The sequence below is a fragment of the Emys orbicularis genome, chromosome 3 (genome assembly GCF_028017835.1).
Source record: "Emys orbicularis isolate rEmyOrb1 chromosome 3, rEmyOrb1.hap1, whole genome shotgun sequence".
NCBI lineage: Eukaryota > Metazoa > Chordata > Testudines > Emydidae > Emys > Emys orbicularis.
In genome coordinates, this window is record NC_088685.1 from 122692487 (window position 1) to 122716744 (window position 24258).

The 24258-nt window shown below is 40.3% G+C and overlaps 2 protein-coding genes across 3 annotated transcripts in view; one reads left to right on the forward strand and one right to left on the reverse strand.

The window, feature by feature from the left end:
* Positions 1–5002, forward strand: part of TMEM181 (transmembrane protein 181) — a 42212-nt gene extending 37210 nt beyond the window's left edge. The window contains exons 14-17 of the mRNA XM_065401198.1: positions 296–378; positions 1846–1935; positions 3181–3247; positions 4685–5002. Coding sequence (XP_065257270.1) covers positions 296–378; positions 1846–1935; positions 3181–3247; positions 4685–4763 — 319 coding nt within the window. The 3' untranslated portion in view covers positions 4764–5002. The remainder of the gene's footprint in view (positions 1–295; positions 379–1845; positions 1936–3180; positions 3248–4684) is intronic.
* Positions 5003–14453: 9451 nt separating this feature from the next.
* On the reverse strand, positions 14454–23150 carry DYNLT1 (dynein light chain Tctex-type 1). 2 transcript variants are annotated; one of them, XM_065401597.1, is made up of 5 exons: positions 23074–23150; positions 18018–18059; positions 16309–16432; positions 15312–15389; positions 14454–14879 (listed from the first exon to the last, which is right to left on the reverse strand). In XM_065401597.1, the coding sequence occupies exons 1-5, from the start codon at positions 23098–23100 to the stop codon at positions 14809–14811; spliced, it is 342 nt and encodes a 113-aa protein (XP_065257669.1). In that variant the 5' UTR covers positions 23101–23150; the 3' UTR covers positions 14454–14808. The 2 variants fall into 2 exon arrangements, with proteins under 2 accessions (XP_065257669.1, XP_065257670.1); XM_065401598.1 differs by lacking the exon at positions 18018–18059.
* Between the last annotated feature and the right edge of the window lie 1108 nt (positions 23151–24258).

The window sequence follows — 24258 nt, forward strand, 5'->3', positions numbered from 1 at the left end:
AATCATTGCTGACTTTTGTGGATTGTGCTTTATGGGAAACCCAGGAAAAAATAGGTTAAATTTTCCCATCCTTCAACTGACTGACTGACTTCTAATTCAGAATGTTTTTTGAAATTAAGAGTGTGAAGTCCAATGTCTCTTAGAATAAGCAGCTGAATAGATTTGTCACATTAGTCTAAGACAAGGTGCTATTTTTTCTTATAACTCTGTTCTTACCCCTCCCCCATTACTCACCTCATCAAATGTTGTCACAGTTCAGTGCATATAGCCACAGTGTCTGTCTTGTCTCCCACAGCATTGTTATACTTTATCTACGCTTTGGAGCACGAGTTCTACAGGACAACTTTGTAGCTGAGCTGTCAACTCATTATCAGAATTATATCCTTCCATTGTGGCTTCCAGTCATTTAGGAATATTGGTAACTTGTTTCAGTTAAGTGAATGTACGGAGACGATGGCTCAGGAGTTGTGCCTTTCACCACTAGATCACCAGTTCAAATCCAACCCGGGTTGGTAGTGACTGCAAATTGTTATTTTCTGATGGTTATTCATGATGGCTGCCAAATTAATGTGTTGGTTTCAATCCAACTCTCTGAACAGCTGTCCACGTCACAAAATCCACAGCCGTAATTGGCACTCTGGAATGTGCACGAAGACAGGACAAGTTTCTTTCCCATATATGTGTAGTAGGTTATCCTTTCAGAGCAGGGCCGAGTCATGTTGGAAGGACACTGTGGGGTAATTTACATGGATGCTGCCTATGCTGACCATATTCTGTAGCTAGCCGATGTCTGCAAATTGGCATAGGTATTAAATTCACTTAAACAAAAGTATGATGGGCTGCGTAATTGGAGGAGGCAGGAAGTAGTTCTGCAAACTGCCATCTTACATTTTCCAGTTCAGGGCTGAGTTTCCAATACAGAAGGAAAATATTATTGCAGGATCATGGTACAACTGGAGAGTGTTCATGCATATCTTGGTACAGTTCAATCTTGTCTACGCTGGCAATTTTGGGAAATCTCCCTTTGTTGTGGTACAGCTCCTCTGGTGTAGTGACAGCTGGAGTATTACGAAAGACTTGTCACCAGCATGTTTACTACCGTGTTGTTTAGACTCATTCAGTGCAGGTCTAGATAACCGAGAGAGGGCATGTGGGGGTAAGGTTGGGTGGGGAAGGTGGAAGCAAAGCTAGTCTACTCTAGAGTTTCCACCAGTGGGAGATATTCCCAAAACTGCTGGTTTAGAAACAGCATTTGCACAGTACTAATTTGATAGTCAAGCAGTTGGCTCCATCTCATTCATTATAAAGTACAGTTCTTTAGATACATTAAATTTTACAGATGGGGAAGCCAATTTGCCAGATGTTGCCAGCTGGTGTCTGTGTTGGAGCCAGGATTAGACTTGTATTTCTGGATCCGCAACTCAAACCACTAGAGTACAGTTCTCTCTAGATTCTGAAACTGGCTGTGTGACCGGAAGTGCCCAATATCCTCTAGAAAATGACTGCTGAACTTTTCTATAACTAGTGGAAACTAAAATAGAGAGCTTTAATGGGGTACCTTAAAAACAAGGGGAACAGCCCCACCATGTCTTAGTGTTCTATCTGATTGCAGTCACTCCTCCCTCCCACCCAGTTAACTTACTCTAAGACAATGCCAAACTAAACATCAGTGTCCCAAAACTTTAACAGTACACAGTTAATACTCTTCATACTTTGGAAGTGCTGGGCAAAAGTCATCAAGCTTTCCCAAAAATGTTGTTGCGGGGAGAATCCTGCCTAATGTTTGGTTTATTCAAAATTAATATGTACTTAGCTGTATTGTGTAATATCCTTGACTATTATTACCAGCAGAATTCTTATCATTCTATGGTTTACTCAACTTCTATCTCTACACTTTAGCCTTTGTGTATTCCCCATCAAAGAATGCACTGTATGGTAAGTGACCTACTGTAAAATTTGCCAGATTGCTGCTGAGATCTGGCATGCCTATAGAGGTCATCAAATCTTCACATGTTGGCTATTTCATTAGCACTTCATTTTGTTCTGTGTATATAAGCAGCTTGCGGTGGCTTCAAATAGCCAGTAACGATAGAAACATGCTTTGATCTAATCCATGAAAATTTTACATTTATTGTATGTGCCTCTTAATATTGTGTAGCTTTAGGACACTCAATAATAAATATGGCTACTGGATGTCTTCTGCTTTAACCATTGAATGTAAGTATGCTGGGCAGCTAGCATGTACTACATGCATGGGGAGGGCCTTATTTATTGGGGCAGAGCAGTTTCTCACTAAACTGATTTTGGAACTAAGATGAATGGAGCTGCTTCAGGAATCCCATACTTCCATTATAGGAGATGCAACTAGCTAGCTGGCTGGCTGGGAACAAATATTTACATCTGTTCCTGGGTTAGAAGAATGCAAAAGCATGCAGAAGGTATTGGATCTTGTGGCAAACCATTAGGGGCTAGATTTCACTCTGTAACTCTACTGACTTCAGTGGAGTTGTCAACTTACACCAGGGATATACTTAGCCCCAAGACTCCACAGGCCTATGCCAGGCAACCTGGAGAGGTGGTATTGTAGACAGCCAGTGGAAAGAGTGTGTGCATCCTTCCATTCCAGCATGAAGTTACAGCAGTACCTTCCTCCTCCCTATGTGAAAGTGAAAAATATATGCCCTAAGTTATAACACCTTAGATAAGCATTAATGACCAAACAATTATTAGATTTCATTACTTTTGGAACTTCAGTCATAAATAAGGGAAAGGGACTGAAATGTCATATAAAATCTGCCTATACTTTTCAACCAGATTCTTTATTGACTAGTGTGTTCTAAAATATCAGGTATAAGTAATGTGGGCAGGTGAAATTGTACCTGGGAAGAAATAATGATGCTAATACAATATAGAGAATAGCCACCTCCTGGAGTTTTTAGACAAGGGTGTCAACTTCAGCTGTTATGAATGCTGACATACTGTGAGACGGGGGTTGAAGAGTTTAAATCACAGATTCCAATCCCTTCCTTGCCAGGGTAAAACTCCAGGCTGAATCCCAGTTATAACTTCCTTGGAAACTACAAAGTCTCTCCCTTCAGTTCTGGATAAAAGTCTAATCTAAAAGTTTGAAGTCGGGAATGCAATTTTCTGGTTAAATGAAACCATATCTATATTTTCCAGAGTCACAGTTGAAAGACAATCCTGCCTTTTCTATGCTGAATGATTCAGATGATGATGTGATTTATGGGTAAGTAACACAATTGTGAAAAATCTATTGGTGATTCAGGGGGTGTGGAGTTGCTGTATTTAATATAAAAAGTTTAAGGACCTTGTGGGTTGTTCTTAGTGAAAATCCAAACATGCTGACTACAGAATGGAAGACAACTGTAGCTTGAGTCTTCTATTTTGGGTCACTTTACTCCAAAATATGATTGTAATGAGGTTTCACACTATCTTGGTTTCTTTTTTTCCTGTTGAAAAAGGGACTGCCATGACACTGATACTAAAAGATACATTCCCTACTTGTAGGTGTGAGGACAATGGCAGGCTGCAGTGAGAGGGAGTATGTGGATGGCAGGGTTTGAGAAGAGAATACGCTGGCAGAAGGGAGTAGATGGGAAACGAGTGCTGGAGTCAGGTTGGCAGGATGCAGGTTGCAGTAGGAGGGAATAGATTGAGAGCTGGGCCATACTTAAAATGGCCACTGCTGTAGGGCAGGACAGTTGCTATTTTAGATACCCAATATTCATTAAAAATATTAATAATCGAATCCAATGCAATTGCCTGAGTTCAGATTCTGAACTCAACAGTAGTATTAGTATTTACATAGCATCTAGAGGTCCAGCCAGGGCCCCGTTGTGCTTGATGCTGGACAAACACACAGTAAAAACAGTTCCTACCCTTGAGGGCTTACAGACTTTGTGGAAAAAAAAAAAAAAAAGAAAGAAAAGGAAAAAAAAAAAAAGCCACACAACAGGTAGGTGAAAGAGTGAGGACATGGTAACATGTTTCGCATAGATTAGTTATGTGTAGCTTGTAGGGATAGCTTTTTTGTCTTTGCTTTTGTGTGTGTTTTAGTTTTGATCAGTAGCAGCAGTCCCAGCTTGCCTCCTGATTAGCTGTTGTCCGCAGTCCCATAGGTGTCACAGTAAAGACAAGTCTACACTTACAGTGGCATGTAAAGTAACACATTGCACACCCAGCTAGCACAGGTATAAGTAGCGGTGTAGATGGTGAGATGTGGCTTATGCAAGTAGAATGCCGTACATGCCTGAACCCCTAGGGGGTATGTACCCTATACGGCTCTCTACATGCCCAAGCAGCGCTTTCCACATCCACACTTCTATTTTTAGCAGTGTCCCACTGCCTCCCTGCATTATGCACTACAGTGACGAAGTCTGTCTTTCACTCTGGCATGTAGCTCCATCGGTTGTGCCTGTATTCTACATGCTGCTGCAAGTGTAGACAAGGCATACAAGCAAACCTTGAGGAAGAATTTGGAGATTAGGATTATGTATTGCTCACGTCTCTTAACTGAAATGCATTCTTTTGGATTAGTGAATCCCTGTGAATGATGATGGCCCAAATTATTGTAGAACTGGTTTAGTACCTTTTCTATGTTTACATGAAACTAAGTAGCTGGCCATTGTGTTCAGGATGTTTACAAATATCTGTTTGTTAACAGGAGTGACTATGAAGAAATGCCACTTCAGAATGGTCAAGCCATTAGAGCCAAGTACAAGGAAGAATCAGACAGTGATTGAGTTCATGTGGAGGAGACTTGCTTATGAGAATGAAACTGATCTTGAGGTTTTTCCTAGATGACCACTTCCTTGGCTTTCTTATGAATCTGCTTTCAACTGAACACTATCTCCCAAGGAAGGACTTCCTATTTATTTCTGTTTACAGAGTTAAAACAAAACTGAAGGAAAAATGGAAATGCTTGAAAAGTTTGTGGTGGAGGCTTCTAAGAAACCAAATTCTCTCTTTACACTAGGTTTAGAAAATGTCACATACAGGATTTCTGTGGAGAACAGACTGCTAAAACAATGAGGCTTTCAGAGTCTGGTTCCAACTAAGAGTGTCACTGAGTATATGCTGATTTAAAATTGCTTCCTTGCTGTCTGTTTTTAGAGGATTATGTATAGCACATCATCTTCACTCCTGATGCAGCTTGTGTTAGCTATTGTGTACAGTGTCCACTGGTGATAAAGTGCCTCTCTTTCTTCTTCCCTTCCTCACCCTGCCCATCTGAGTTGGAGGTACGAAATGGCAGGTATTTCCACTGATTTCTGAGAAACCACAAGCTTTATTGCTTCTGCTTTGAGGGGGCAGCATTCACAGTTCAGTGGTCAGCTCTGTAATTGACTGGAGTTCATAAAATGGAAGTTTGCCAAATATCTACAGTTATGAATGTGAGACAGGTATAAATATTCAAGTTCTGTTGAGGCCAAAATTTATAAACAGAATAATATATTATAATCAGCAATGCAAAATAATTTGCAAGGGTTTCTCTTAGAATGATCAAAACAAAATAAGACAAAAATAAGTTAAAATGTCTAGTTTAAATATTTTAAACTGTTGCAAACCTTGGTGGGAAATCCATCTGTGTTGGGGGCAGAGGAGGGAGAAAATTGTTACATTTCCTACAAAGGGTACAATATACAACTTAATATTTTTAACACAAACATTCTTTTAATTGCTAGATCCTTTCCTAAATTAGGATTTTTCATGCAGTCTTCTCATAGCTGTTTAAAAAAAAAAGTAGTTTATATTATAAGAACAATCACTTTTGATGACATGTTGAACAAATGTACAAAAGTGTGTTCTTCAGCATGTTCTGTAGATAGCTCAACCTCTTCATCTTTAGACACACCTAAATAGCTATACTTAAAATGCCTGCTGCTTACAAGTATCTTTTTGACTGTCCCTTTTCAGGCTATGCTAGAACAGTGTGCTACAGAACTTCAGAGGATTTATTGGAATATTGCTCATCATGATATTTAAATGTGTGTTTCAATTTCCCTACCACAGTATAGCTTTTTTTTAAAGGGAGGCTGTCAATTTCTATTAACTTTTTTTAAAGTTTAGTATTTTCAGGTATGCCACCTATCCCTGGAGTCTTTCTGTGGGTTTTTCTGTGGTTTCACAATCACCATTTTCTTACTGTTTCTCTTCCCTGTTGCTGTATGAAATACCCAAACTAACAAATGTGGAAACTGACAGCATATAGAGAACAAACAGTGATTTTGATCTATATGTAAAGACCTGTCTACATTAGGGAATTGAACTGGTTTAATCATAAAAGTTCACTGTGTCCACAATGAACATGCTGAATTGCATTGGGAAACATTGCAGGTTTGTCTTGCATTCACATTAGAACTGTCCTAAACCACTTCATCTGCAATAACCTCTGGGTATCTCTTTCACAGTTCAGGAGCAATGCATTCTGGGAGACTTGACCAGGGTGCTATGGGAGGACTAGTTGAACTACTACAGCTAGTCTGTATTCTCAATGGCATTTAAAATGGTTCTGACAAAACTAGCATTTAGTTCTGCTGAAAGCAAGTGGAATACAAAATATATTTAGCATGCTTGTGTAAATCATTTTGTGGCTATGAAATGTAACAAACATACTAGGAAGTTGAAATGATATCTAGCACAGTAAATGTCTCTTGTGTAGACCAAAGCCAAGAGAAGGCCAAACTACTGTCATGTGCACAAAGTAAAGAAATAGAACAAATAGATTCCCCCCCCCCCCCCCCGGCAAACCCCCCCACCCAGCATGGTAGGTGTTACTTGTAACAATATTTGGAAAAATTCTGAGAGGGTTAAATTGTCTTTGTAAACTGCAGTAGTTGTTGCACCTTTAACAACTCCTTTTAGCTAACTTAGCCTTTTTTTAATACATGGTTGTGTTTTAGATGCTTTTTTAATCCAACGGAAAAACAGACTGGCTTCTCTTTTTCTAAAACAAGAAAGCAAGAATAATCCAGGGCTTGCTTGTACTTGAGTTTGACTTTGTAAAGTCAAGCTCAGGATCCAATCCCTGACATTCCCTGTACACCCAAAATTTCCATGGACTTTCATGGGAGTCGGGGGTGGGAGGCGGCAACACAAGGATCAGGCCTTTATGTTTATGCAGATTTTTACTTGTGTATTCAAAGCTTTTTGGCACTTTAATACTATTTTATTCCTGTTATAAGTCATTTTTTGATTTGCTAAAATATTTTTCCATGTAGGACATTTGAGTTTTACTAATGCTGCTTACTATAATCCAGGATGCTTGTGATATAGTATATTAAGTCTGACTTTATTAAATGTTTTTTTTTATTCCATTAACTAAAGAAAACATTTTTTAAAAATTCAACTTCAAGAAATCATGATATTTAGAATTTGAGAAATTTTCCTAGGCTGGTTTTTGTCCCTTTATTATTCTTTGTTTTGTTATTACATTGCTCGTTAGAGGAACAAAAATAGGAATGGGATGGGGACATGTGCACTTTAAAAAACAAAGTTATTTATCTTGTTAATGAATTATTTTGTAGAAATCCTGCATTGAACTGCCTTTCCCCATGCATAGAGCCCTGCACAGATACAAAATTTGTATCCGCATCCAAGCTGCAAAAATGATCTGTGGATATCCACACCTGCAGATATAAAGCGGATATCTGCAGATTTGCAGGGCTTTAGAAAGAAAATTTGGATCCGCATCCATCCACGATCTGCAAAAAATCATCCGCAGATGTAGATATCTGCAGATATAAAGCAATATCTGCGGATTTGCAGAGCTGTACTCCTGCGTACTGTATTTTATACTCAAAAAATGTTACATTGTAACTTAGCAAGTTTGGCTAAAGCTGCACAGCATTAAATTCACTACCTACCTAGTAAATAGGCAGAAGCAGTAAAGCTGTCTCCCTGGCAAGCGATCACATATTTCATGCCTTGTGGCGATGAATATTGAAAACCGCACAAAGATACAATTTGGAACCAAAGATTACTCTGAGGAATTCTCTTGTGGCAACCAGATGGATTGTAAATATTTTGTGGGGAGTTGTATTCATGTGTCTCTATGCAGTGTGTTGTGCTATTATGACCCAAGAATTAAATGAAAGGTGCCTACGTAAGAAATTCACTTGGCTAGATGTGTATTTTCCATATGGCCAGCGGAAAAGTCAATAAGGGAAGTATATTTTGTAAAGCTGAACTTTTTTCTTTTCTTCCCAGGAACCACAGTTAGGTCAAAGTGCACTTGTGCTGGGCTGTTAAAACACAACTAATAAAAACAGTGGGGTGGATTTTCCTCTCTCTCCTCCCCCCCCCCCCCCCATTTCAAGCATTCATGTAATAATTCCAAATTAAACCTTTTCAAGAATAATGATTAGAACATAGGAAAATGAGTAATGTATACAAAATACATCCACAATGTACTGGGTTATGGCAAAAATGAGATGCTTCCTCTTTTACAACACTGAGGATTTTTTACTTGCAAAAATCTTGTGCACTATGTGGAAGCCAAATGTCACTGGCCCTGGTGTTACCTGCTCAATTTAGGGCACCCCGTCTATACCCTATGGAGGGCTCAAGGTGTGACCCAGTCAGTTTAGGTACCCCCACCCTTTCCCTTCCGAGGGCTCAGGGTGTAAGGCACCTATCCTTACCCATAGGGCTCAGGAAGAAACCAGGTCAATTTAAGTAAGAGCCCTTTCCCTCGGGGTTAAGGGCTCTATGGGTCTGTGGAACTTTTTCCCAGTGAAAGAGCCTTATACAATTGTGCTCTAAACATCTATTTATTAGCAACACACACAGAATACATATACCAAGCAAATCTCTTATGCTCACCACTCCTCCTATACAGACAAATTTCACCCAATGACCAGTTAAGATTCATTCATTTGGGGGTTCCCTGCATATCAGGGTTGTACAGAGTTCCAGCAGCTTGATTTTGAACTGCAGTCTGGAAGTGGTTCCCAAAGAGCATTGCTTTTCATTTCTATTATATAGGTAAAACTAGCTCCCTCCTTCAAATGTACTAAACTTATCACATTATCCCACACTCCTAAATAACAAACATTTTAACCAATTACGCACTGGCATCTGTGTGTCCTCCTTGATGCCCAAGTTCTTTACATTTTATCTTTCATACCCAAATTGTGATCTTCTCTATTTGTGCAGATAGTCAGTGCTTATCTTACCATTTGTTGAGTCTCTTTCTGTATCCTCCCTAATTTCCCAGCATCTTTACAACTTGGTTTTAACCAAGTGGTTATAACTGTTAGGGACATTCCTGAGATGGAGGTGCTTTAGCAGCAGCACAACATCCCTTTTTTTCAAGTTTAGTGGTGAACACCCTGAGTTTCACCCAAGGCAGGTCTAATATGTGGGGGTGTCGATCAGGTCTCAGGCCTACACTGGTGATTCAGGTATTGTTAGCTCCTGAACTCTCATGCACATTTTTGCTGTTGTATTGGCTTTAAGACATCAGTGTTAAGGCTGCCTGGGAAACTAATATCCTGTTCTCTATGGCCAAGAAGGGGAAGCATAACCCAGAGGAATACATTAGGGAAGAGAAATCTTTGCTACCTTTGGTTAAGAATGAAAATCCAGTTTAACAGAGAGCATGAACTGCTTTGGGAAGATTGTTTTGAAATGAAAGGATTCTTGACTTGATAGCTTTCTTTGATCCAAAAGGCAATTATTGTAACAAGAATTATAAGCCTGCTTCTTCCCTTTTTGCCATATGTCCTGACTATGCCAGTAACTGCCATACACTACACACAACCCTCATGCTATTGTAAAACAATGTTTTTTAAAGTTTGTAAATATATGTAAAATGAAGCAAAACTATGATATACCAAAATGGTATAGAATGTGTAAGATAAATATTCTGTTAATGAGAAGCTGTAAATATGGTGCTGCTTTGAGAAGGTATGCATTAGTATTGTGTTTTAGGGAAACTGGTTAATAAATCATCTATTTACACTGGAAATCTTTCTGGTATAGAATACAAAGCAAACCTGATTGTTTACCTTCAGCAAAAATTGGGTGCTGATACATGGAAGACTTCATGTGCATTAAATATGTTAATAAATAGTTTTCATACTGTATCTTTACACTTGCATTTGGGTTTCATTTTCCTTCCATTAGGTGGTGATGATGATCTAGCACTATTTTTCTTTACAGGTACAAAAGACAGCCTTGTGTGCATACATACTAAACTGATACTGTCCTAGCAGCAGAAAAGTTTAATTATTAGCAATAGAAATATTTAACATATCAGTGTAGACTTGGAGAGATTCTTTACTATCTAGAATTAGAGAGAGTTTATTATTAGTGCAGTTAGGAAAATAACCAGATACACATGCTAACCAGTGCTCACATAGGGTGTCCTATTGAGCTGTTTCATGTGGTGCTTTGACATTACTTTTTGCAGAACTTAGTTAGGAATCAAAGTGATTGCTTAAGTTTCTAACCATTAAGATTGCAAAGAAAACTTTACAAACATGAGCAGTAACAGGGTCCTTTGAGGACGAAGAGACAAAAACTGGGGTGGGGCTAGCTTTTGTCTAGCTCAATGTTAACTCTAGAACCTAATGGCAAGTATTTCAAGGTGCTTTATTTTAGAAATAGCGAGTTAATGTGCAAGATATAGTGTATCAATGCCATCTCATCAAATGCCTTCCAGTCCCCACTAGTAAGGAAAAATACACTGTTTTAAACTACCTCAGCCCAATGTCAGCTATATAATGTAGAGAGAAGCCTAGTAGCATGCCCAAGGGTTCCAGGCTTGGATCTGGTTTTTGGTTACTGTGACAGGCATTACTCAGATGTCAGGCTAGATTACATTCTGAGTAGATGCCCTGAGCAGGTATTTGCAAGTACCACACTAACTTGTCAAATACCTTTATTTAGTTACCTCTGCTTGGACTAAACTGGTCTAGGCCTCAGTCAAGATTACTAAAGACCTCTGAGAGTATGCAAAATCAATCAACCTCAAAGATTATTAGTCTTTATCTGCCCCATGAGTTGTGCTTAAAATTCTACTATTGAAATGTGGGTACAGTATCACATATTATAGATGTTCTTACCCTAAGCACTTTACAATCTAGGGTCATAATCCTGGAAGTACATGTGGTTAATGAGTATTCACAGAGTTAACTTTATCAATGGGATAAGTCTACTTAAGCATGTGTGTCTGCACAACTCAGTCTTAAGTTGGATCTAACATGACAAAGGGAGAGAAGATGTCAACAATTTGGTCAGCAAATGCATTTCTTCCTCTGAGTCTCTAACAAATAGGACTGAGAATTTTGTTCCCTTCTACACTACACACTCACAAAACTCATTAATAAAGTAATGTAATGGCCACACCAAAAAGCTTTACTTAGCCTATAAATGTTTAATCAGTATAGAAAGTACTGGAAGTGTATCCCATGCACTTAAAAGATAAAAACTGCAATATTAATCATAGCATTGACACTTCATTTCACTTGAATTCTGAAAACTCAAGTGTGATGTTCCCAGAGAGTACCAGCCTCAGGGTAGACTGTTAAAACAACCAGGTCACAAACCCCAAATTGATCAGAAGTTCAAGGGCAAACTCCAGGCATACTAATAGCCTTAACTAGTCACAGATAAACCAGCCTCTCCAAGGACTGTCTTGCCACCTAGGTGAGTATCTGTGAGATAGAGAAACAGCAAGACTCAGTAATATTCAGGGTACTTTTAGTCCCCAAGGACCAGTGACTTACCTCAGATCAATTGCACCTTAAAGTTCACACTAAGGACAATGCTTGTATACAATTTTATTACAGAGGAAAAAGGAAACTAGTTGTTTACAAAGTTAAAGCAAGCAAATATAGGCCAGGTCTATACTACAAACTTACATAGATGACTACATTGCTCAGTGTTGTGAAAACTCCATAGCCCTATGCAATACAGTTATACTAACCTAACCCCTGATGTAGACAGTGCTATGGTAGTGCAGAGGTGGCTTAACTACACTGACAGGAGAAGGTCTCCCATCAGCATAGCAGTGTCTCCTCTGAAGCACTATAGTGGCACAGTTACACTGGTGCAACAGTTTAGGTGTAGAGCTGCCTGTAGGCACCTGAATGAGTGAGGCAAGGTTTTTTGTTTTGTTTTTATTAAAAGGTAATAGAGGCTTCTATAATGAGCAAGTGCTATTTGTCCTTTAAAGCTAACCTAAGCTGCTGGGAATCTCATACTTAGGCCTAGGAATCTCCATTCCCCCATTCAAGATCCCAACAACATAGAAAGGCTGGGCTATACCTACACTGCACTTAAAAAAAAAACAGCAGTTGGCCTGTCAGCTGATTTAGGCTAAGAGGCTGTTTATTTGGAGATCAGACATCAGGGCTCAGGCTCAAGCCTGGGGTCTAGGACCCTGTGAGATGAGAGGGTCCTAGAGCTTAGATTGCAGCACAAGCCAATGTCTACACTACAATTAAATAGACACCAACTGGCTCAGGGGCTAATTGCAGTGCAGACATACCTTACCTTCCTTTTGTTTGGGGTTCTTATTCCCCCCTACCACATGCACTCAGTTGGTAACTCAGGAGGCCATGTCCATGATTCATCTTCACAGATGGTAAACAGAATACCAATGGCTCTCTAGGCCATTTGTTGCATTATTCCTCAATATAGATATAGGGAGGGGGCCTAACAACTTCTGTAGAAGAACAGCTCTTCACACTACTAAATACCCCTCTCCTCCACAGTGACTAATATAGTCAAAGGCTCACATTGCACCTGCTCAATTATTATATTCCATATTGTAATATAGACATTACAAGTAAGTTAACACATGCAGCAGCTCAAGCATTTGATATTTAGTCCACTTAGAATTCTACCTATTAATATTAACCCACAAATGAACCAGACAGATCCCAGCTATGTATATCAGTGTTCAGTTGAGATGGGGGCACTGTAGCTACGGTAAGCCCAGGATCTTAGACAAAGTGGGGGAGGTAGTTGTTTGTTGGATCAGCTTGTGTTAGTGGAAGAGACAAGCGTTTGAGCTCACAGAGCTCTTCAACAATACTCTGCAACACTATGATTCAATGTTTAACTAGTTGACCAGCATATATTTACCCCTGTATATCTGCATAGACACCATGACTTGTTGGGGAGAATATGCTGCACCAAAAACCATCATCAGCACTTAGAGAAAGTGAAAATTATGGCTGTCCCTCATACCTATCTGCAGAGGCATACAGAGCAAAGTCATTCCACTAGCTTTATAGCCCTCTTCAGCCTCTTGTTTTGAAGGAGGCTGACCAAAAATTCAACAGTTTCAATCCTTTCTTTACACACTGCACTCTTAATGTAGGGCCTGACCCTGCAAACACTTAACCATATCAATAATTTTGCAGAAGCAGTTCGTTATAAGGTTGAAACCAGTACAGGCCTGCATGTTTCTGATTGTGCTGTGAAGTTGCTTTTATAGATATGTAGGTCATTTTTATTAGACGTGAACACTTATTTATAATACATTACTGCATAATGCAAAAAATGAAGCAATACTGATGCCCCATGACATTTGAGGACACAAGTAATAACTAGAGCACATTTCTGCAAGCGAACTAATGGTTAAAAACATGATTCTATGGTTACTATTTTAGAAGGCAAGATGAACATCTTGAAGAATAGTATAGGTGTATGATATACATTTCTTCTGGTTTATTTGTGTCCAGTTTTTTCCCACTGGGAAATAGAAGTTTCACACACCAAAAAACCCACACACAAACCCCAGTCCCACAAACATTCAGAAGGGAAACAGCATTCCCCTTTATTTTTTCAAGTTTTCTGACTTTCTACAACTCTTATAGTTAAGGTAGAGGTTTTCAGAGAACCAGATACACTGTAATTCCACTTATCTGCATTTGCTTTATCTGAAAATTCTAGTTATCCAAATCCCTTGTGTCCCCCATATAACCCAATGTTATTTAATAGCACTTCAATTTAACCCATATTTCAGATGTCTGCTAGGCCATGTAGATGAGATAGGACTGGACCATATTAGATGCCTCATATCTCCTTGATCCCTCCTGTTTAAACACAGATGGTGCAGAAGAGGCTCACAAAATTACTGAATTACTATATGGAAGAAACGCATTCTTGGGACTAGTGTTAAATGCAGCAGAGATGAGATCAGAGAATCTTTTTAGACTGTGCCTTTGCTCATTTAGTCTTTACCATGGTTGTATTTCAATAGTATTGTCTCAAATAAGATTTTTGCAATTCTGCATACACTTCAGTATAGGCAGATTGTCTACATCAGAGATTAATTATGACATACACCTTGAAAACAAGTAGAATAAAAAGCTATTCTCTTCAATTTCCCCTACCAAAAAACACCCCAAACAAAACAAAAACCCAAAACCACAAAACAGTTGAATTCAATAGACGAGTCACACAAAGTTATGAACTTCAATAATTTAATGCTAACCAAAAGTACAAAGTGTGAAAATTCTTATTTAAATTAGTTTCAGAGAGTAAAGCTAAAGAAACCTTTACATTGCAACAAGGTTTCAGGGTTGTTTTTTTTTTTATTAGCACCTTGAGAAGTCCTTGAAATGTTAAGACAGTCTGGCAACACTGGTGCAATAAAGATCAAATGTATAGTCCTTGTAACAGCATATGACTAGTGTTCTCACATTTCTACATTTGAAAGAACTACATAAAAAAGTACATTAAAAACAAAAGTGTATTCAATTTGAACAGATTATGAAATGGAAGTGCTGAAGAAGAAAATCAGTAGAAGGCTGAGCAGTTCCAAGGCAATTATATTGCAAGTCCAAAGGCACTGACAATACAGTACATAGTCTTATTCTCCCATCTCACAGTGCAGTTTCCTACAGCAGAAGAGAAAGTATTTAAAACCAAGAAGTTTGTCATTACATACAACAAGTTATGCATGCTTCTCCATATCATGATCAGACACATCTATATTACAAATTGATTAAAAAGTGAAACTTTCAAATTTTAAGAGTGAAGCTATCACAGTACTTTAACTTTTTTTTTTTTTTTTTTTTTTTTAAAGAAATTAGCTGCTAACTTCACATGTATTGAAATAAATTTATAAGCCTCTTAATTTGGAGACTTTTGCCCCTCCTTTCCCCCAAGGCAGTTTAATCTGTACCACGCTGCTCCAAGATAGTAGTTTAAGATTAAGTGTCAGTCTTATCTAAGATACAGCAACAGAATCTTGACAATAAAAGCAAGTTCTAGCATGAGAATTTTTATGTAAAGTTGCTATTTTTAAGAAAATTAAGTTGCTTCTGTACCATCACTGGTGTTGTCCCAGAAACAAGAGCTTGCTGTGTGAAGGCCAGCACCGTTTTTCTGCATAATCACACAGGTCACTGTTAACACACAAGAAGCTTCCATTAGAGAACCAAACTGACCATTACTATCAACACACTTAGCATTAATGCTAAAAATAGGCACTGATGTATCAGTCCCCTATGTCTATGAACTCAAATTCACTACATGCAACATCCACCACATGAATGCAATTTACTGTAAAAACTTCTTAGCAAAAAGATGCAGACCCCTACACGTCAAATAGTATAACAGAATAAATACAAAAGCACTAAAAAATCAATGTAAGAAAAAGCTAAGGTGCTAACATGGATACTTCAAAGGTGTCCCAAATAAATCAGCTCTGGCCATCACCTACATAAAATCCCAAAACAGCTCAAGACAGACTAAGATCTTTTGGACAGGGAAGGCTCCCCCCACCCCCATTTGTACAGCACCTAGCACAATAGGGTCGTGGTCCAGGACTGGGACTCACAGGCACTTTGGTAACAAATAAAGAAGTCTATAACCTGTAACAGGAAGGATGGTCTTGTGGTTAAGGCAGTGAAATGTGACAAGAGATGGGGATTCTTTCCCCAGTTCTGCCACATACTTCCTGTGGGATGCTGGGCAAGTCACTTAATCTCTATGTCTCACTCCTCCCAACCCCCCTCGTGAAGGGGGAACAATATTCCTACCTCTTGGGGGCAAGGGGAACAAAACCAACAGCACGCAAGATACCAGTGCCAGACTCTAATCTTCTACAGACTGACACTAGGATATTTGGCAAGTAAATCAAACTATAAAAATCAGCTTTACTGTATATTCATAGTTTATAACTAAAATATAGTGTATTGTTCTAGTTTAGGAGACAGTTTATATGAAAAGTTTTGCATTCATCTTTAAATAAATCTCACTAATAGATTGACTATACCAGAAGACTGAAATGTAAGCAAAGCCAATATAGCAGCACAAACTTACCAATATACTTGAAAGGTTTCCCCAGCTTTGTTAGTTGACTTAAAGTTTGTTCTACCACACTTGTAGTCCACTGGTTCACTTTGCTGTGTTGATAGGCATTGCCACCTATTGCACTTTCTATAGCCTAAAAGTGACAAACATAGAAAGATATGTTGCCACTATCCAGCTTAGACCTCTAATTTTAATTAAGTACTTCATGTTTTTAAACACATTGGACATTCAGTTTACGGAGAACCCCAAGTTTAACTAGCATTGAAGATGCCAGAGTCTGTAGCAGTGGTATGTATTAGAAATACTTTTACCACACACCTACCATGTAAGACCAAAGCACTCCAAATGATTTGCTCTTTGTTGGCATGGTGATGTCAATGGTTTTACTTTAGCCTTTGATTTTAATTTGATTCCTGCTTTTCTCAAATCCCTACTGCAGAATCCCAAATAGGCATTATGAACTACAAATGTTACTTGCATTTGCAACAGAACTAGAGTGACTGGAAACATTTTGATTCACAAACAGATATTCACACATATACATGTTTGGTACTGCTGTATGACTCTGTGCAGAGAGCTGGGTCTGAAAGTAGAATTTCAAGTGTTTGTGCTTAACCTTTGAAGTAGTCTTGAGAAGAATTTTTTTGTTTTAAATCCTGTTATTTTACTACACCAATAGCCAGAAGTAAGACAGACCACATGGCCGAAGATTATTTAAGAAAGCAAGTATGAAAAAAATTCCACTACTTATGGGTACTGATTCTCACTTGTACCCAGTGGTGTACATTTTCAAAGTAAGCAGGCACATTTTATGGCTGAACAGCAAATGTGTAAATTTTAGGTCATGCACTTTTCTTACAGAAGCTTTAGTTTGCTTCCTTAAAAAAATAAAATTAAAGAACTAATTCACTTAGTGTAGAAAAAAAAAGAAAAAAGTACAGTATATGAAAGGGGCCTTCCAAATTCCTAAGAGACATATTAAATGGCCACAATTCATTGAAAATAACTCCACTTAACCAAGACTACTTTAATCTGCAACTTTGGAGAGTTTATTTGGTTACTGTACAACAAAACAATGTGTCATAATCCCATCTACTTGCCATTCTACTGAATTTCTACAACAGGAAAGGTGGTTGCCACAAACAAACACCTCTGTAGACAAGATGCAAGTTTCTTAGCAACTTGCAACTACAGGGCATTTATCTCAAATACACTTTAAAGTGTCTACATCAAATATGTAGCTCATGCATTATCTTTGAGGAAAAAATCCTGACGGGTGAGACATTTATAAGTGAAATTTATGTTTGTGCAGAGGGGCTGTGCAAAGCTCTTCATGCTGAGTTTTAAATGGAGCTTAGGCCTCTCTGCATAAATTTCACCTTATTCATATAATTTCCATCGTTTAGGAATTACTATGAAGAAAGACAGCTTCACACTAGATGAGGAACATACTCTAAATATCAGATATATTTTAAAGTTCATAACAATACTTAAATAGATTTTTTCAAAAAGACAACTATTAACTGGTATCAGTCTTAATAGAAAACTGAATGATAACCTATGTAATATCTATTTCTAATACTAAGCAATGTATTGGTTGGAAGATAGTTTTTTTTGTACACAAAGAAACTATTAACAGCAAATAGTACAACACAAATATAGAGCATACAAGGTTACATTTTCACATGACAACGTGAAGACATTTGGTAACTTCTTACCTCTTTAATGATGTTACTCACTTCATCAACAACAAAAGAAGTCTACAGAAAAATTCAGAGATAGAATTTTAAATATATGAATACTTTTAAATGTTTCGGAGCCAGTTTCTAGTTGCGAGTACAAGTTTCACTAGTGGAAATTTAGCTAGTTAAGAGTACATTTTTTAGGATAATTTAGACTGATAGTCTGTCAGACTTAAAATCAAGAGGCACCTAATCTTCCTTGTTTACATTTAATTAGGCACCACACTGGATTAAATCAGTACTTTGCCTACATTACTAAGAAATATTTTATTAGCAATCATTTGGATTAGCATGGAATTAAGTAAGACTTTAGCTGACCTATTTCATTTTACAATAAAATTCAGCATATTAGCTCTATTTTGAGCAGTTCTGTTCTTTTTAGAGGACAGTGGCATGATGCTGTCTGGTCACCCTAATAGGAAGTGTGAAAAATCGGGATCGGAGTGTGGGGGGGGGGGTAACAGGCGCCTATATAAGAAAGCTCCAAATATCGGGACTGTCCCTATAAAATCAGGACTCTACTAACTATGCCTATACAATGCAATAATCAAGAGACTTTCAACAAGCCAGGAAAGTGAGTTATAAAACTTCTTGGGCAACAGTAACTCAGTCCTTGAGTACATACATACCCAAATCTAAGACTACAATTATTAGTCAAAGATTAAAAGCAGACAGCCCAGATGCAACCTTAGGGAGAAGGGGACATGTCCATCCCCACTCCACTTTTACTATTCTGTTGAAGTTCCCTTCCACGTAGGTAGCAGTCTCTTGGCTCCCCACAGCTTTTTAAACACATCCAGGTTGTTTATATCGTGGTAGCATCGAGACTCCTATCAGGGCACAAGTAATGCTAGACTCTGTATACACATGAAATAACCTCTGCTCCAAACGTCTTACAATCTGATGGAGCTTACAATCTGATGTGACAACTGATGGAGAAAACAGAAAAAATTGGAAGATACTTAGGGCATGGCTACAGTTGCAGATGTAGAGCGCTTTGAGTTAAACCAGCCTTCGTAAAGCGCAGTAGGGAAAGCGCTGCAATCTGTCCACACTGACAGCTGAAAGTAGTGCATTGTGGTAGCTATCCCAGCATGCAAGTGGCTGCTATGTGCTTTTCAAATGGGGGGGGGGGGGGTGGAGTGTGACAGGGAGTGTGTTGGGTGTATGTGGGGGAGAGAAAGTGGGTTTTTGGGGGGCTGAGAGCATGTCAGCATGCTGTCTTGTAAGTTCAGACAGCAGTAGACCCACCCCCTCCCTGCCTCTCTCTCACACAGCATTCCACAGTAATGGTTTGCTTTGTCCTAGAGCAGATAAGCATGCTGGCTGTCAGAAATGGAGCTTTCAAAGGGCATATCCGCATTCCTGCGGAGATTCCAAAACAATGACAAGAGTGGCCACTTGACTTAAGGGGATTATGGGATGTTTCCGGAGGCTGATCAGAGCGCAGTAATGGAACACCTCGTTCACACCGACGCCTGGGCATTTCAGCCAAGGCGCACCAAGCGTTAATCTTCTCACCGAGATGGAGTACCAGGAGCGCTCTAGCCGTGGAGTCAGAGCACTCTACGTGCCTTGCCAGTGTGGACGGGTAATGAGCTAAAGCGCCTGGGGCTCCTTTAATGCGCTCTAACTCGCAAGTGTAGCCAAGCCCTAAGGGTAATAGTAAAATGATTGAGCTTGGTAAAATTGAAGTTTTGCCTGAGAAAGAACATCAGGATCAAGCTTGCTGAGTGGGCGCAGAGAAGGAAAGTGACACCGTCAAACTGGCAATAATGTGTGTGTGTATATGCAAGTATAACTGTATAATGTGTTTCTCCTTGATACAGTTCTATTTTAAGTGTCTTTATTCCTTACATGTTACAGTATTAAGTGTTTTATTCCATCTGACCCTTGCAAAATATCTTTAGAGACCAAAGAGCCTGTAGTCAACCCTTGATGTGAGATTATGTTTTATGAATGAAGTAAAAGGGATCAGTTCCTCTGTCCTGAATAATTAATAAAAACTTGGAGGAGGGGAGGAAGAAAAGGGGGAATGGTGGCAATGTAATCTTCATTAAAAAAAAATAAGAAAGCAAGCTCTGATTGACGGATTCTGCTAACAATGTGGTGTCCAACAGAAAACGGTGCTAAATTTGTACCTTTGTGTATGTGTAATGTCACTAAGTTACTTCTGCTGTAGAATCCATAATTTTGACCTTCTTGACTTGTGCATTTAGATTCTCAGTCTTTTCATTAACTCTTTCATACTGGACTTCCTTGGGCATTTGAAAAAAGAAAAGGTGCTAGAATATTTACACAAACATGACCATTATGTCAGTGTCACATTTCCTGACATCGGAGGCTTATAAAATTATATGTTCCTCCCATTTGAAATGGTAAAGGGGAAGACAATTGACAACCTGTGTACACTAATCTTCACAGAATCAGTACTTTTTAAAAAAAACAAGTCTTGGTAACAAATACAAACAGTTTACTAAACTGGTGGTCTCTTGGACACTGCTAATGTGTTCAACGATTGTTTGGTGATTTAAGTATGGTAGTCAAGTTATAACACAGTAAACTTAATGTGTATGACAATTCCATTTGTTCATTTTTACCTACTGGCACTAATACTGGTAATTACAGGCTGCCCATAACCACAAAGAGAAAAGTTGAGGACTGTCTTTTACTGGACCAACTTCTATTGGTGAAAGAGACAAGAGTCCTTCTTCTGGTCTGGGAAAGGAACACAGTGTCACAGCTAAATGCAAGATGGAACAGATTCTTTAGCATAAGTAGATAACACATTCTAAGGGACAATTCCAAATGAAGTGGCCTACTAACACCTGAGCAGTCATAGGATGGAAAAAAGTGGGTTGCAGATTGTTGTAATGAGCCAACACACCTTTCAAGATCAAGGGATTCTACCCATGCCTATCACAACATGTGATGTACCTCATCCAGGGCACTAAATGCCCCAACAACAATATGGGTGAAACCAGACAATCACAACACTCTCAAATGAACTCAAACACAAATGATGAGGAAAAAACCACTATCACCCATGGGCACACACTTTTCACAAAGCTGTCACACCATATCAGACCTTTCAGGCCTCGTCCTCAAAGGAAACCTGCATAACACCTTCAAAAGACAAGCCTGGGAGATTAAATTCATAACTTTATCAAGATCATGATTTTTAGTGTCTAGCAAAGACATGGGATTTATGGCTTATTACAATAATCTGTGACCCACTAACCCTCCTTTTTCATCCTATGACTGCAGACGTATTAATAGGCCACTTCACCTTGAACAGTCCCTTAAAAAAATGTGTTAACTACGTACACTAAATCTATTCCACCTTGTATTTAGCTGGGACACTGTGTACCTTTCCCACACCAGAAGTGCAGCTCTGTGTAGCTTGAAAGCTTGTCTCTTTCACCAACAGACCTTGGTCAGATAAGAGATATTACCTCACCTTCATCTTATTAGCATTTAAGCAATACATACATTTTGAGTTTGATGAAAACTAGATTAAGCCCTCAAAATCCATCTGAGCTATTCCTCCTACTGGTATAAGGAACTCTCTCAAGAGTATTCCCTCCACTCTGTACTAATTTGCTTGAAAAAAAGTCATATCAGGGTATGGAAGGTTAGGGGGAAAAACATGCAACAAAGAGCAAAGTAAATACTTCTGACCTAGCTCCCCATTCCAGGGGGAGAGGTGGCAGCCCAAGTTACCAAGCCTTCATCTCTCCTTATGGAGCAGGGAGCTAGCTCCCGGAAATTCTGACACTGTTTTTTTTAATTTACACATTTTTTTACCAATTTACACATTAACTGCTTTAATAGACAGCCTTTCATTTACACTTAGACTAATTTAACAAACAGCTAATTTAACATACTGGTTTTCTTAATAATCAGTATTTGTGTAGTTGAATAAAAAAAATCAGTAAAACACAAATAGCTTTTGTAAAAATCATGAATTATTTTGGTAAAAGTTGAATGTGTATGGCCTTGGGGGTATGTGCCTGTGAAATATGAAGAAAACATCTTTGTGTGCTGCAAAATTGAGGCACAATTAAGAGGTTTATCTGGCTTAATTTAGCATGCTCTTGCTTTTGTGCTCAAGCCTCTATGCTATGTGACATTTTTGTGCACTTAATTTTAATGCAATAGTGACATTTCATACAATGACTTCAGGAAAATGTCTATTACGATATTTCTCTATCATAGCCTACAAAAAAGTTTTGAAAGAGAAACTTTCAGGATAGAAGAAAATAAGAGGGGCATAGAAGAAGGGTGAAAGATAAGTGGTTCCTCAAGATACAGAAACACAAGAGAGACCTAGGGACAGGATGTGGGAATATTGCTTAGTGAGATATTTCAATGGCCACTAATGTACAAACAGTTAAAGCTTGAATTCTAGGTTAAGGTTTAGATTAATCAAGCTTCATTCACTTGGTTTGTGATGTTATCAAAACCCCACCGCGGATATGCAATTCTGGGAGACATTATTCCTTGGGGACAGGTTGATGAAGTGGGTTTTAGCCCACGAACGCTTATGCCCAAATAAATGTGTTCGTCACTAAGGTGCCACAAGGACTCCTCGTTATTATTCCTTGGATGTGTTGGACTCATTAATCAAATGGCACCCTGCTCCTGCAAGTAAACGACAGCAGCCCCAGCACTGCGCTGCCACATGGAGAACACAAAGACTCCGCTCCCCTCCCCCCGCCTGGGATTCACAAGCATTGAGGAGAGGGCACCGGGCGTTACTCCCCCCCGGGCAATGCAGGAGGCAGGGGAAGCCCGTTAGGAGCTCGGGCACGGTCCGGCCGTTGGGGATTCCGGGGCAGCGCGAGGCTCCCAGTCCCCCTGCCCCCGGACACTCAGCTCGCCCCCACTCCCTGAGCATCCCGGGGGATGGTGAGTCTCCTAGCAACCCCCCGTGTGTGTCGGGGAGGGGCGGCAGCAATGCGAACAGGGGACCCCTGCGCCCCTAGAAGGCTCCTCGCCGGGCTCCCTGCCCCGCTGCCCGAGCCGTTACCTCCTCCCCTGACTGGAACTCATCCATCTTTCCTCCGGCTCAGACCGCAGCCGCTCACGCCGCCAGCCTGTAGCGAACACCCCAGCCCCGCCCCCCTGATAACCCCTCCGCCAACAGCTGGCTGCTCGCGCCGCGCCGCGCCTGCGCACCCACCACGCCTACTGACGTCCCAGCCGCTCGAACTGCGCCTGCGCAATGCTCTCAGCAACCTCACATCCCCCTGCAGCGCCGAACGGTGCCTACAGTGCGCCTGCGCATTCAACCTCATTCTGTCATCCGACATATCCCTCCGCTAGTCTCGAGCGGCTCATTTTGCGCCGGCGCATCCGACACCTCCGCCCCCTCCCAGTTTGCAGCGCGTACTGCGCCTGCGTAATCTACCCTGCTCCGTTAGCCGCCTGGCCCCGGTTTTAGCCACAGGCAGGGCGGTGCATTCTGGGATACGATGGTGCCGGGAAAGGCGCAGTTTCCTCCCTACGCCGCCCCCACAGCCTAATCTCGTGACAGCAGCCAGTCAGCGCTTGGCTCCGCCCAATGTCTCCCACGTGACAGAGGTGGTAGTTGTCTGTTTCCACGGTAACCCGGACCCCCTCCCGAGTTACCCATAGGCCCGGCAGTGAGTGGGCCCAACTGGGCTGGGTTTGCCTGAGCGTGGTACGGGCCTCGCCGCCCGCTCCTGGGACTTGTTGACCATGTGCCCAGGCTGGCCCCGCACCCCCGGCAGGAGGCGCAGCGCCCGTGGAGGATGGTGTGTGATCAGCAGGACTCTGCATTGCCCATGGCCCGGGCCTCGGCTGCAGGCGTGGGGCAGTAATGTGCGGCCTGGCCTGGGAGAAACTTTCACGCCACCTATCTCGGCCAGACTGGTGCCACGAAGGGGCCAGCTTTTTAGAAATGTGGTCGTTCTCTTTTCTCTAGCGTGCTCGGAGGTGCGGGTGGAATTTTGCCTTAATGAAAAGTTAAAAAATATATATATAATCAGTGGGCACTGCTGGCAAGGTTGGTCTTAGTGAGATGGTTCCAGGTTGCACCCATGGGAAGAGTTGGCCCCATTGTGACTAAGGCCTGGTCTACACTAACCCCCCAATTCGAACTAAGGTACGCAACTTCAGCTACGTGAATAACGTAGCTGAAGTCGACGTACCTTAGTTCGAACTTACCGCGGACCAGACGCGGCAGGCAGGC

Bases quoted from the DNA above. Each gene is read 5' to 3' on its own strand.
- DYNLT1 (XM_065401597.1), bottom strand. From the start codon at position 23,100: ATGGATGAGTTCCAGTCAGGGGAGGAG. The intron at 18,060-23,073 runs GTAACGGCTCGG...ATTTTTCTGTAG, and splicing joins AGTTCCAGTCAGGGGAGGAG to ACTTCTTTTGTTGTTGATGA. The intron at 15,390-16,308 runs GTAAGTTTGTGC...GTGTGTTAACAG, and splicing joins GAAACCTTTCAAGTATATTG to TGACCTGTGTGATTATGCAG.